The 13,121-nt window shown below is 36.6% G+C and overlaps 1 protein-coding gene across 1 annotated transcript in view; it reads left to right on the top strand.

The window, feature by feature from the left end:
* The first annotated feature begins 432 nt into the window (after positions 1-432).
* The window catches only part of SLC7A9 (solute carrier family 7 member 9), a 62,847-nt gene continuing 50,158 nt past the window's right edge, over positions 433-13,121 (top strand). Inside the window, exons 1-6 of the mRNA XM_074211482.1 lie at positions 433-541; positions 1,349-1,445; positions 8,604-8,751; positions 10,719-10,961; positions 11,593-11,718; positions 12,711-12,810. Of these exons, the coding sequence (XP_074067583.1) occupies positions 1,359-1,445; positions 8,604-8,751; positions 10,719-10,961; positions 11,593-11,718; positions 12,711-12,810 (704 nt within the window). The 5' untranslated portion in view covers positions 433-541; positions 1,349-1,358. The remainder of the gene's footprint in view (positions 542-1,348; positions 1,446-8,603; positions 8,752-10,718; positions 10,962-11,592; positions 11,719-12,710; positions 12,811-13,121) is intronic.

The following is a 13,121-nucleotide window of genomic DNA, read 5'->3' as shown; positions in this document are numbered from 1 at the left end:
CTTCTTTCCACTTTCTTGGAATCCAACCATACTGAAAAACAAACCAATAGCTTTGGGCAAACCTCCTGACCTAAACAAAGAGGAAAACATCTTCTTAACCAATGAGTTATAAGTACTGCAGTTAATGTTTGTAGAACTCCTTGTGGGTAAGCTGTAAATAGAGCCTTTTAAAAAACAATAGAGTCATGATTGCAATGTTTATCTTCATTTCCATTCTTTAGAATGATTCCTCACTGTTGTGACTTGACATTTGTGGAAATTGGTAGAAATTGGGGTTGTACCCATAAACAAATCCAAAGGCATTTTGGGAGAGAAGCTATCTTGGCTCAGCCTCACATCTTTGTTTTTTTGTTTGTATCTCAGCTTCCTTGCAGAAAAATGCGTTTAATAATTACCTCTAGGTGACCTCTGTACCTTCTGGCTTTCTCTACTCCTAAGCATAAGACATGGGTGTTCCCAAGTGAGTGATTTAGTGTAAAGGGAAGCTATCTTTGAAGAAGGAAAAACTCATCTCCTAGATCTATAAGGTCAAAGAGAGAAGGTAAGTGTATGATGGAATGAGTGATTTCTCAATCAAAATTGTCAAGAGGGGGTTTCTTTTGGGAAATGATGTATTTGTCTTTTAACTGTAATGCACTATTGAAATAACTTTCAACTAGTCTTCCTCAACCATTCTTTCATTCTATTCTGTATCAGTTCAATGAGCATTTTCTGAGAACTGACTGTGCAAAGTAAAAAGCATAGTTGACATGTCTGTTGGGATTTCTACCAGGTCCTATATGCAGATATAGTATTTATTTGTCCACTTAGGAAAAAAAGATTAATAATGTAGGTGAAAGCTTTCTTAGTAAAAGTACTAGAAAGCAGAATTCTTTGCCATAGGAAATTGTAATTTCAATAAGATTGTGAGTCCCCCAAAATGAAGCAAATCTGAGCTGATTTCATAACAAATCTTAACATATAAGAAAATCTGGCTCAATAATAAATGATGAGTTTCAAAATACTTGTGCAACTGATGATTTTAAATTGTGTGAAGATCAAAATTGTGCCATTTCACAGGTTATATTTCATTACTAGAACTAACAGTAGTACTTGTCAATAACAGAAAATTATACTTCCTTAAGACATGCAAATCCTTTAATTTTGGAGTTAAGTAAGGTGATTAAACTTGCTATAACTTTATTGGAGTTAAATTCTCAAAATTGTTAGCGGAATTGCTAATTTATGATTTGACAAAGAAAGACTAAGGAAAACTTTGATGCTATAACATATTTGTCAATGGGGAACAAGTCTTCTATTTGATGAATATTCTATTTCTGTTCTCCTTATATCATCCTAAATCATATAGAGAGGTTAAAATGGAGGAAAAGAGTTTAAGAAAACGAAGAGAAGATGACCAATCAATCCAAAGTAAAGAACCTAAAACTACAAACCTACAAAAAGAGGTGAGTGTTATTCTTCCTTTTAAAAAGTTGGTGCCCTCTTCCTTGTGACACACAAAAGTTAGAATATAAAGAATTGCAAGAAAAACCACATCAATCTATGCTTAATTATTTTTTCATGTTTAATTAAAATTTCAGAAAGTGTTTTGGTCCTCTCCTAGGACTAGAGCACATTAATTTTCCTCTTAATATTGAAAACCTCTTGTTATAGAAATTATTTCTTCTATCCTATATAGTGCTTTACATTTTATAAAGCACTTTGACAAGCATCATTTCCTTTGATACTCACAGTTACTCTTTAAGGTAAACAGAGCTTACCTAGCTCTATTATCCTTATTAAGGAAATAGTGACTGCAAGAAATCATAAGCTCCTAGCCAAGGTCACATGGTAGTGGTAGAGGTGTGGTTTGAAGTCACATCTTCTGAATCCTGGTCTGGTGTTGTGTCCATTATCTCCTGTTTCAATGCTTCTTAGAAAATATCTCCTTTATTGTCATGAGGCTAAAGGGGTTCTTGTTTAGGTAAAATCCTACAATAAACATCACAGAATATCCAAATCATGTTACTGTAGTGAAATTTTCAAATAATGAGTACTTTGAAGTAACAGCAAGGTATCCAGGTGGCAATATCTAATGGATAGTTGGAAAGAACTGGAGACAAATTTGAGTCAGCAGCATTGATTGATAAGTGTGAGAAATGAAGCTGCACATGAATTATTCAAAGGAAAAAACATAAATATTGCAAGGATAAAGGGAATTTAGCAAAAGCAACTGTTAAAGAATGGTTTAAGAGATAGGAGAGTCATGTGGCTGTTGTCCCATAAACCAAGGGAAGGAGTTTTAAGAAGAAAATAGCAATTTCAAATACAACAGAATAATCAAAGAAAATAGATAAAGGAAAAGTCAACTACATTTGACTATGAAATTAAAACACAACATTTTCAACTGAATGAAAAAGATAGAAACCAGATTTGTAATGTCAAAGGTGAAATGAATGGACAGGAAAATGGAGGAAGAGGATATAGAACACTGATTTCAGTTTGGTCATGAATGTAAACAGAGAGAAGACAAGAGAAGGTTTTTTCAGAATAAGAAAAATGTGTTCATGTGGTAGGATTCTCCAAATTTCCATTCAAATCCTGTTCTCTGGGTAAAGTCATACAATTAGCTTTTATCCTTTCCTGTAAGTTACCTGACCCTAATCAGACTAACCTTACCCATTGCCCTGATTGTTAACCATTCTAGAAAAGAAACAAAAATAGAAAAGATTATTTGAGAAAATCTAGCATAAGTTTCATTCTCCTAAACTTGTTGCCTATATATAACTGGATTTGGAAAACTGTATTTTAATGTTAAGAATATTGAAATAGGCTGCAGCGATCGACCAAGAATAGAAAATAGAACTTAGAGTTACATCCCTTTGAAAAGCATAAATTAACATTATCTATGTTGTATTTTTATTTATTCCATTAAATATTTCCAATTACTTTTTAATCTGGTTCTTTTGGAATTTTGCTGCCTTTTTGAGACCCTGGTTCGGATACCTCTGAATTCTAAAGAATCTGGGTTGAAATCTTGTCTCTGCCATCTACTATCTTGTGTGATCTTGGTCAAGTCACCTTTCCTCTATAGAGACTTGGGGTACTCCTCTGAAAAATTATAGGATTGAATACAGTCAATAAAGCCCCTTAAACCTTAGGAAAGCCATGATCCAAAACTCTAGATTTTTAAAACCTAATTTCCATTTTTGAGAGACATTATTGACTCCCACAGTTTAATAGCAATTTGAGGACAAAAATCGAATTTTTGGAATTTAGTGGGGGGGGGTGTAATCTACTAATGTGTATTTTACTAATGAAGTAAAGAATCAGAGACTCTTTTCTGGGACCCCTCCCCAGTTAGAGATTACGGCAGATGTGATATAGAGATGTGATCAGTCTGGAGATCTGAGAGAACAAAGGAAAAGCCCAGTGTCAGGGCTCAGGAGTTAAGACAGGGAAATCCTCAGTCAAAATAACAACAGTAAATCCCCAAACTGAAGATTCCTCCTCTATTAAAAAAAATGCAACAGCCAGTTTCCCCCATCAAAGAGACTTTAATATTTCTATCATGCATAGCAGATATTTGGAGTGACCCATAATATTTATGGAGAGAAAAGCAACAAAAATGCATTTTTGCAAAAGAAACCCAACAACTGAATTAGTACCTCAGTCTCCTGATCTCAACTGTTTTTACATTATGTTCATTACTTCTCAGAGTTATTTCTAGAATCAAATAGGAGAATGTGAGTCAAACAATTTGTAAGACATGCAATGGCATATGAGTAAGAAGATTTGTCTTTATCATTAGCCTCCAAGCATTCATTTCTCACTGCTCTGGTCCATAAGCAATGCCTACAGGACTTTGGCAGGAAAGACATCAGGGTTGGTTCTTGTAATTAAGAGCTATCAGGCTACCCTGAAGCCAATTGAGCTGTTTACCTTCTCAGGAGGCTGGAACTGTCATCCTTGGAAGAAGTGGCTTAATTCCCAGATTGAGTTCCTATTAGCTCTCCTTAACAACAGGTTAATAACTTTCAAGATTGTCCTATGTTTTTCAATGCTGATTTAAGATCTTTATACGCTAGATTAGGGGAGACTGGCAGAGAGAAGTCCATTCTGAGAGGAATCCTTGGGGCAGAAGCCCAACAGACCTTAGACATCCTGCCTGAGTTCCCTGGGAAAGGTCTGGTCTGACTCAGCTCTGGGGCTGAGATTCAAGTTTTATGGGACATTTCTGAGGAAGCAGGTGGCAACATGACTTAGGAGTACTCTGATGTCAAAGACAGACAAAAGAAGTAAGGTTAGTTTAGCTCTTTTGTTGCTTGAGCTTATTATGTGGGGAAAAAAAAGACATTTTCTGCAAGTTTATTTGTTATTTAGTAGGAAGAAACTAACATAAATTCCAATTATAATCGATCTCTTGTGAAATTAGTGTTTAGTTGGAACAAAAGAAAAAAATTTCAGCACCAAAAGAATTAAGACACCTGTGACCACCAATCTACTTAGGCATTTCCTAAATGGAAATTACCTTGAAGGCATCTGATGTTCTGGACTGCCCTTTTCTAAGAGTCTCCTCTCCTTGACCCCCTGAGTACATACTTGAATTTAGCCCTGACTTCTGGTCAAGGTTAGACCTTGGAAAGGGAGTGGCAGCCACTCCCTTCTGCAAAGAATCCTGCCTCCCAAGAGGATTGAATTTCTAGAATGCAGATTCAGCTGTCTGAGGTTATAATACCCACATTAATTATGTTATTGAAACTGAATTCCTCCAAGAACTAAAGAATTGCCCCATAAATTGCCTAATAATAGGTTTTTCACTAATTCATCTTTGTGACTCAGAATTCCAGTCAAGGATCCTGGATTTAAGTGATTCACTTTTATATCAGTTTGTGGTTGTAATGATGATCTTTTGGAACCACAGGAATGGCCCTGCACTTTAAAGAAATCAAAGCAACGTACTCAATTCTGCAGCTATTCAGGGGCATTTTAAGTCTTTCTTCTTTTTTTTTTGCATGTCAATCAAGGTCCCCGTAAGATTAAACTACAGAGAATCTTATAGCATCAACTAGAGAAACAATATTGAACTTGGGCTAAATTCTTCAAGAAAATTTCCTTCCCTCCCTCTTCCAAGTCAGATAGAACTGAGTGTTTGTAACCTAGACTGGCCTGGAGAGCTAGAGCCTTCAATAGTGCTGATTCAAAACCTTCTCTTTCCCAATTTCTTTTGTAGACCATATAGATTCTCATACAATAATCTCAAGGTCCCCCTTGATTGCCCTCCTCTGCCTACTCCCCAGTTTATCATGGTCCTTAAACTGTGGTATCCAAAACTGAGTATAATAATTCACATATATCCCGATCATGACAAAGGACAGCCAAGGTTGTGCCTCTGGAAGCTATAAAGGCAACAATATAATGCCATATTGATAACATTAGCCTTTCTTAGCTACTGACTCTTAATTAGTTTTCAGGCCACCCAAACTGCCAATTTCTTTCCAAACAAAATTCTTTCCAAACTGCCCTGTCTGGTACCTATAAAATTGTTTTTTAAACCCAAGTGTAGGGTTCTATATTTCTCCTTATTAGATATCATTTTATAAGTTTCAGTCAAATACTAGTCTTACCTGTCAAGTCACTTTGGGAAAATAACTTAATTTCTGAGTACATCAGTTTCCTGCACTGTAAAATAAGCAGGCTGGATGAAATGGCTTCTAAGGTCCCTTCCAACTCTAAATCCCTGATCCAATAGTACTAAGATTTTTTTTATCCTGATTGATAACTAGGCTGTTGTCTATCCTTTCCTAGACTTGTGTCATCTGCAAATATGATGAGCTTGCTAGTGTCACTTTTATCCAAATTACTGTTTAAAATGTCAAATAGCTAAAAAAAAAATTCAAATAGACCATTTCCTACCTTCTCCCCACTGGCATTCATAGTTCAATCAGCACAACCAGATTAAACCTTTGACCTCCTCAAATATGCCATCAATAGCCCAAGTTCATGTCCCTCCAATGTAAACCCAAACACTGTCCTCTGTATTAGTCTTTTTTTTTGGTCTTTGTATAATGAAGTAGCATAATACTATTCTGTTCTGTGGCAGAGAAGTGGATAGGAATAGTTATAGTGATTTCACATTGATATTTAGTTTTATTTCTGTGGCTTTAAAATATCTGGCCCTTAAACAGCCCAGCTTGATACCTTCTACTAGAATTCATAATCTGCACAACCTTTCAAAATCCTAGGTCATAGGGTAGCTAGGTGTTGCAGTAGATAGAGCACCAGTCCTGGAGTCAGGAGGAACTGAGTTCAAATCCAGCCTCAGGTACTTAATAATTGCCTATGTGACCTTGGGCAAGTCACTTAACCCCATTGCCTTAAATAAATAAATGAATGAATGAATGAATGAATATCATTTAAAAAAAAAGAAAATCCTAGATCCTTCCATGCTGTGATGAAGCATCAAAGGAGGATTTTAGTGGAGACTTTAGGGACTCCTGAAGACTAGAAATTTGTGTTAATGGGGGTACTACTCACATCAAAAAAAAAAAAGACTGATTCTTAAAGTTTCCCTTTTTTAAGCCATAAGCTAGGCAATGCAAATAAGAAAGAGCACAATTCATGGAGATATGGGTTCAGATCTCTGTTTGGAAATTATTAACTCTGTATGGAAGTCCTTTCCTTTCTCTAAAGTTCAATTTCTTATTTGGAAAATCAGGATAATCATACCTATTCTGTCTCCTTCATAGAACTGATTTTTGGAAAACATTTTGTTAGTTTAAAAGTGCTATAGAAATGGGAACTATTATTATTATTATTAATTAGTTTTGTTTTATTATCTGCCATGAAGTGTGAAATATAAAATCATTATAATTACAGACTAAATTGTTCTTCTTTTGTCCTTTTATGGATCAGGGAAGAAGCTTTTGACTTGAAATATGAGAACCCTTATTTGAGAGAGAAAGAATGGGTGAGAGAAAAACTTCATAATAATTCAAGTCATCCAAAAGTACATTGTTTTCCCAATAGTGGATTCCTCCTTACTACAAATCACATGGGAAGCTGAATGACTCCTTATAAAGGATATTATAGAAGTGATTCCTGAAATTGAAAGGACATCAATTGAGGAATGACTGAACAAGTAGTTCCCTACTCCAGTCCTTCCTACATACTGCTACTCCTCACTATAAGAAACAGTGATCAAGAGGGCTTTAAAAAAACCTGGAAAGGCTTACATGAACTTATATAAAGTGAAGTGAGCAGAACCAGAAGAACAGTGAACACACCAGTAGCAATATTGTAAAATGATCCATCATGAATAGCTCAGCTCTTCTCAGCAATACAGTTCCCAAGGACTCATGATGAAAAAATGCTATCTATTTCAAAGAAAGAACCAGTGGAATCTGAATGCATATCCAAGCATATTATTTTTCACTTTATTTTTATGGGGTTTTTTGCCTGTGTTTTCTTTCACAATATGACTAACATATAAATTTGTTTTGCATGATTGCACAAGTATAACCTATATCAAGTTGCTTGCCTTCTCAATGAGGGGGGTTGGGAAGGAAGGAAAAAGAGAGAGCACTGGGATCTCAAAATTTTTAAAAATGAATGTTAAAGTTGTTTTTTACATGTATTTGGGAAAAAATAAAATTTTTTTTAAAAGCTATTCCTGCTTGGGTATTGACTGGACAATCAGTCAACATTAAGCACCTGCTTTGTGCCAAACACTGGGACAGGTCATGGTACAAATATAAAAGTGAGAATATCCCTTCCCTTAAGGAGCTTCTATCTTTAAAAGAACACAAAATGTCTTTAGGGAGTAGTAGCCATGGAAGGGAACTTCAGTCAGGGTAGTCCAGGGATATCATAGTGGATTTTCACACCGCATCTACCCTCAATGGAAAGATGAATTTAATTATTGATTTCTTAAAAAAAAATTTAATGTTTTTTTTTGCAAGGCAATGGGGTTAAGTGTCTTTCCCAAGGCCACACAGCTACATAATAATTATTAAGTGTCTGAGGCCCAATTTGAATTCAGGTACTCTGACTCCAGGGCTGGTGCTCTATCACTGCATCACCAGGCTGCCCCCTAATTATTGGTTTTTGAGCAAGAGAAAGAATCAAAGTAGAAGTGGAGGGCCTGGAGCACCATCAGAAGATGGGGCAAATAGCAGATGCCTGTGCTGACCAGGTTCTGGTCCAATACTTAGCAGGGTCTCTGCACAAAGAAGATGCTTAATAAATACTTGTTGACCAGCTGGTGCTCTGGTTGATGGCTATGTGGTTTGGAACTGGTTAGATCTAAGGGAAGAGGCAAGGGTTGGATTACTTGCCCTCAGTTTTACCTTGGTGGAATCTCAAAACTGGGTGAACTAGATCTCCTCTATTAGGGGCCAGGATCTCTGGAGATCCGTTCCAGTGGATGACTGTTTGGGGAGGGAGTTGGCAGGGTAGATACCAGGAAGGGTAGGCAACCCCTATAGATCCATCCAGCTCTGGGTTCTCTCTGGATTCATGATCCTGGATTTTCTTTTGTTGTCTTTCTCTGCAGCTTTTCCTACCAAAATCACTTCAGTGCACCTAACATTAACAGCTATTTTTTTTCTTCTTCTCAATTCAAGGTGGGCCTAATTAGTGGAATTTGTATCATTATTGGCACCATAATTGGCTCAGGAATCTTCGTTTCACCCAAATCTGTACTTAGCAACGTCAATGCTGTGGGACCTTGTTTGATCATATGGTCGGCCTGTGGGATTCTTGCTACATTAGGTAAAAATCTGAATTGTTACCTGTATGGTACTTAAGACATCTGAATTTTAAGTACACGAAGCTGTGTTGTATTAATCTCATACTGTTATTATCTCTCTTACTACTGATAATCCACCTTTGAGGATTCTCCAAATTAGCTAAATTGATGATAGGGACTTGGTAAATCAGTAAGTAAAGCAATGATGAACTATAAAATAGGATCGATCTGAGAATAGGCATGTGGTCAGAAGAGAATGGGTATTTGTGATGTACCAGTAATCTTAGAGTCATAAATGAACATATAGTTACAGAAGGAGGAAGTCACCATGAGAACCACCAATACTGCATTAGAAAATAGACTTTTTTTTAATTCTTTGTCCTTACGAGTTTACTTTCTTGAGAATATCATATTTTCCCTTTTTAAGTGCTTGTCAGTAGTCTTGTTCATGTCATTAATACTTTTTTTTCCCCAATTCTTTGACATTTAATTCTTTGGACATTTTTTTCTATTCTAACAATGAATTACCTAGTGCTTTAGAGTTTATCAAATGGTTTTTGCAATTTAAATGATCTTATGAGATAAATATATTATTTTCATCATTTTACACATAAAGAAACTGAGGTTCAGAGAGATCATGGGAATTTGTCCATTGTCCCAGAACTATTAAATATCAGAGCTTAGACTGCATTCAGGTCTTCAGATCTTCTGACTTCAAGTCTAGGGATCTTTCTACTGTGCCACGTAGTCCTCTTTACAGAATTTACAAAGAGGAGAAACATACCTGCAGAGGAAGCTTTAGAGTGTATCCTCTGAAGATTTCTGGAGAGATTTACCTTGATTGGGTTTGATGACCCCATTCCAACTTTTTGGACAAAATTGCCAGAGCATTTAGAGAAGGAAGGGACTTATATGATGCCTAAGGAGTGAGAAGGGAGCAGGAAGATTGCAAGATAGGGAAAGGAGGTCAGGAGTAGCAGATTAGGGGCTGGTCTCAACTGTCCAGAATTCTCTAGTACAAGAATAGGACAGAGGAGGGGCGCCTGAATTCAAATTTGACCTCAGACACTTAATACTTAGCTGTGTGACCTTGGGCAAGTCACTCAACCCCATTACCTTGCCAAAAAAAATTGGAAAGAGGAGCTACTATCAAGGGAATTTGGACTCTACTTAGGGTAAATCACCAAAGAATTTTTTTTGCTTTTCTTTTTTAACAAGGCAATGGGGTAAAGTGACTTGCCCAAGGTCACACAACTAAGTATTAAATGTCTGAGGCCGAATTTGAACTCAGTTCTTCCTGATTCCAGGGCAAGTGCTTTATCCACTGCCCCACATAGCTTCCCCTATTCAAAGAATTTTGGATGCTGAGGATTCCAGCACTTGTGACTCCATCCAACTAGGAGGATCTTCTGGCTTTTCTGTCATTTCAAAGACATTTTCACTTCTCTTTGGTCTATCTGTCTCAAGATTGTCCCCTACTCTAGTCCTTCCTACATACTGCTGCCAAACTAATTTTTCTTAAATGTTAATCTGACCTTAATCATTTAACCCCTGGGGCTCCTTACTGCCTAGAAAATAAAATATAAACTCCTCTGTTTAACTTTTTAAAACCTGGGTGCAACCTATCTTTTCAGTTTCATTACATATTCCTTCTTTCCTACCCTGTCAGGTCATCTACCATCTTGGTACCTTTGGAATGGCTGTCCCATATGCTTGGAGTGCATTCTTTCCTTACCCCTGTCTCATAGAGTATAGTCCTTCTTTAAAATGAAACTTAAGTACTTTCTTCTCCATAAAGTCTTTCTGATCTCCCAATTATAGTGCCTAGCCTCTGAAACTACCTTGTCTTTATCTTCTTTGCCTATATTTATGCTTTCCATTTAGGCTATCCATATTTTATGCTATACTTAGCTATGTGCTTATTCTCTCTTCCATTAAGGCATATGCTCCTTGCAAATAGAGGTTATTTCATTCTGTATTTATTCTCCAGGTGCTCTATGTTTTGCTGAACTTGGCACAATGATCACCAAATCGGGAAGCGAATACCCTTACTTGATGGAGGCCTTTGGCCCTATTCCTGCCTACCTGTTTTCTTGGACCAGCTTGATCGTCATGAAACCCAGTTCATATGCCATTATTTGTCTCAGTTTTGCTGAATATGTGTCCGTCCCCTTCTATGCCAATTGTAAACCTCCAGAAATCGTCGTCAAGTGTCTTGCAGCAGCTGCCATCTGTGAGTTTGCTCAGATAAACCAGAGAAAGTGAATAATGAACTCAGCCTCATGGTTTCTGGGTGTTTCCCAGGTCAAAGGGACTCTAACATAGCAAATGTTGCTTTCCCTGAGGAAACCCAGGCTTGGACCATTGGCCTCTTTTTTACTTCCCCATCACAGCAGCTTAGTGGGCAGAGAGCACCTGGCTCTTGTTGGGGTGAGGAGTGATAGATGGAGCCACAAGGCTTGGCCAAGAGCATGATTCTTCTTCTTTACCCTCTTCTGGACAAGACTTTCATTCACATTAGACTGTTAGTGGAGAGCCTGCTTCTCCTATAATCCATTGGATTGATGTCTAAGCCAGGCATAGTTTGATTTTTAAATTATAAATTTTTCAAACAACTGTAGACATTTAAAATGTTCCCCAACTTATCTTTTATATATAATAGATATGATTTAACATATATATATATATATATATATATATATATATATATATATATATATATATATATCTTGAAATCCATTAGGCAATGTGATTACATGAGTATGAGTATTCTTCTAGAATCTTTTATACATTCTGACATTAGATCAAGGATTATGAAAAATCTAGACTATAAAACTCCTTCCTATGTCTGACTTTCTTTTCAGTGGTTATCACCACAGTGAATTCTCTGAGTGTGAAGTTGGGGAGCTACGTACAGAACTTTTTCACAGCAGCCAAGCTGGTGATTGTCGCCATTATTATTATAAGTGGAATCGTGCTTCTTGCACAAGGTAAATCTCATTTCTATCTTTTCCATTGTAGAGCATCAGCCAGGTATAGTACAATCTAAACTCTTTGAGGTCAAGGGTTTTTTTTTTCTTTGCATCTCTAGTTGGTAGCATAATTATAAAGATTTTAGGGGCTCAGGAAGTAGTGGGGGGAGCAGTTAAACTACTCAGAAATTTATAGTCTTGGAGAATTACTTGAGGCACTAAGAGGTTGTGATTTGCTCAGTATACCTTAGGTGGCACAGTGGATAGAGCACTAGCTTTGGAGTCAGGAGGATGGGAGTTTGAATCCAGCCTCAAACACTTGACACTTGCTAGGTGTGTGACCTCAGGCAAGTCACTTAGCCTTGATTGCCTTGCATCCATCGCCATCTCCAGTCATCCTGATTCATATTAGGTCTCTGAACGCAGATGACACCAGAGGAGAAAGTGAGGCTGCTAACTTAGCACAGCACCCCCTCACTCAAATCTAATCCATGTACTTGTCATGGCATCAGCCCCCTGATGTCATGGTCCTCTTTGAGAACAGAGGACAAACATCATGTGTAAAGAAATGGGACTTACTCAAATCCTCCTGACTCTGACATCAGTTCTTTATCTACAACAAACTTCCTCCTTTAGTATTGCCTTGCACATGATAGACACTTAAGTGTTTGAATTATAACTATTTCTAAGAAATTGGGACAACTTGTCTCTTATGGGCAGGAGATTAGGTTCTAAGGGTCTTAATATGATAAATGTCAGTATTGAGTTTGTTGCTAGAATTACATTAATGCTCTTAAGATATAATTTTTCATTTAATACAGAGATGGGAAAATGTAAGAAATAAATCCAGTAGATTAGTTCACAAGAATCTTTAACTTCTTATTTTATTGTCAAAGTATTTGTTTTATAATCTGAAATCACTATTCAGAAACTTCTTTCAAATGGAAAATGAAGGTGAAACTATCAATTTCATCTCTCAATATCAATGGAATCAATGTTTTTTATTTCAGGGAAAACAAAAAATTTTGAAAATTCCTTTGAAGATTCCCATATCTCTGTGGGTGCCATCAGTCTGGCATTTTATAATGGACTCTGGGCATATGATGGATGGTAAGTTACTGTCTAGTTACTAGATATACCAGAAAGGTAATAAATACTACTGCTCACAATAATCTGGACTCTCAAACGTAAGCAAAGGACATCTGAAATCTTGTGAATTGTTTCTTTTTTTAATCATTCTAGTACTAGATTTTCTCTGAGGGTTTGGTTTGATTCTAACTCAACCTTGGACATTATGTCAAGTGTCAGTTAGAAGTTTTCCTTAAATAGGCAATTGAGAAGTAGAATTCATCTTTTCAGGTTTTTAACAATAAAAAAAATTAAATTAAGTTGAAACTACATTAATTACTTGAGCCAAAAAG

Source organism: Macrotis lagotis, chromosome 1 (assembly GCF_037893015.1).
Source record: "Macrotis lagotis isolate mMagLag1 chromosome 1, bilby.v1.9.chrom.fasta, whole genome shotgun sequence".
In the NCBI taxonomy this organism is placed as follows: Eukaryota; Metazoa; Chordata; class Mammalia; order Peramelemorphia; family Peramelidae; genus Macrotis; species Macrotis lagotis.
Note: the sequence above shows the minus strand (reverse complement) of the source record. Positions and strands in the feature narration are given on the sequence as shown.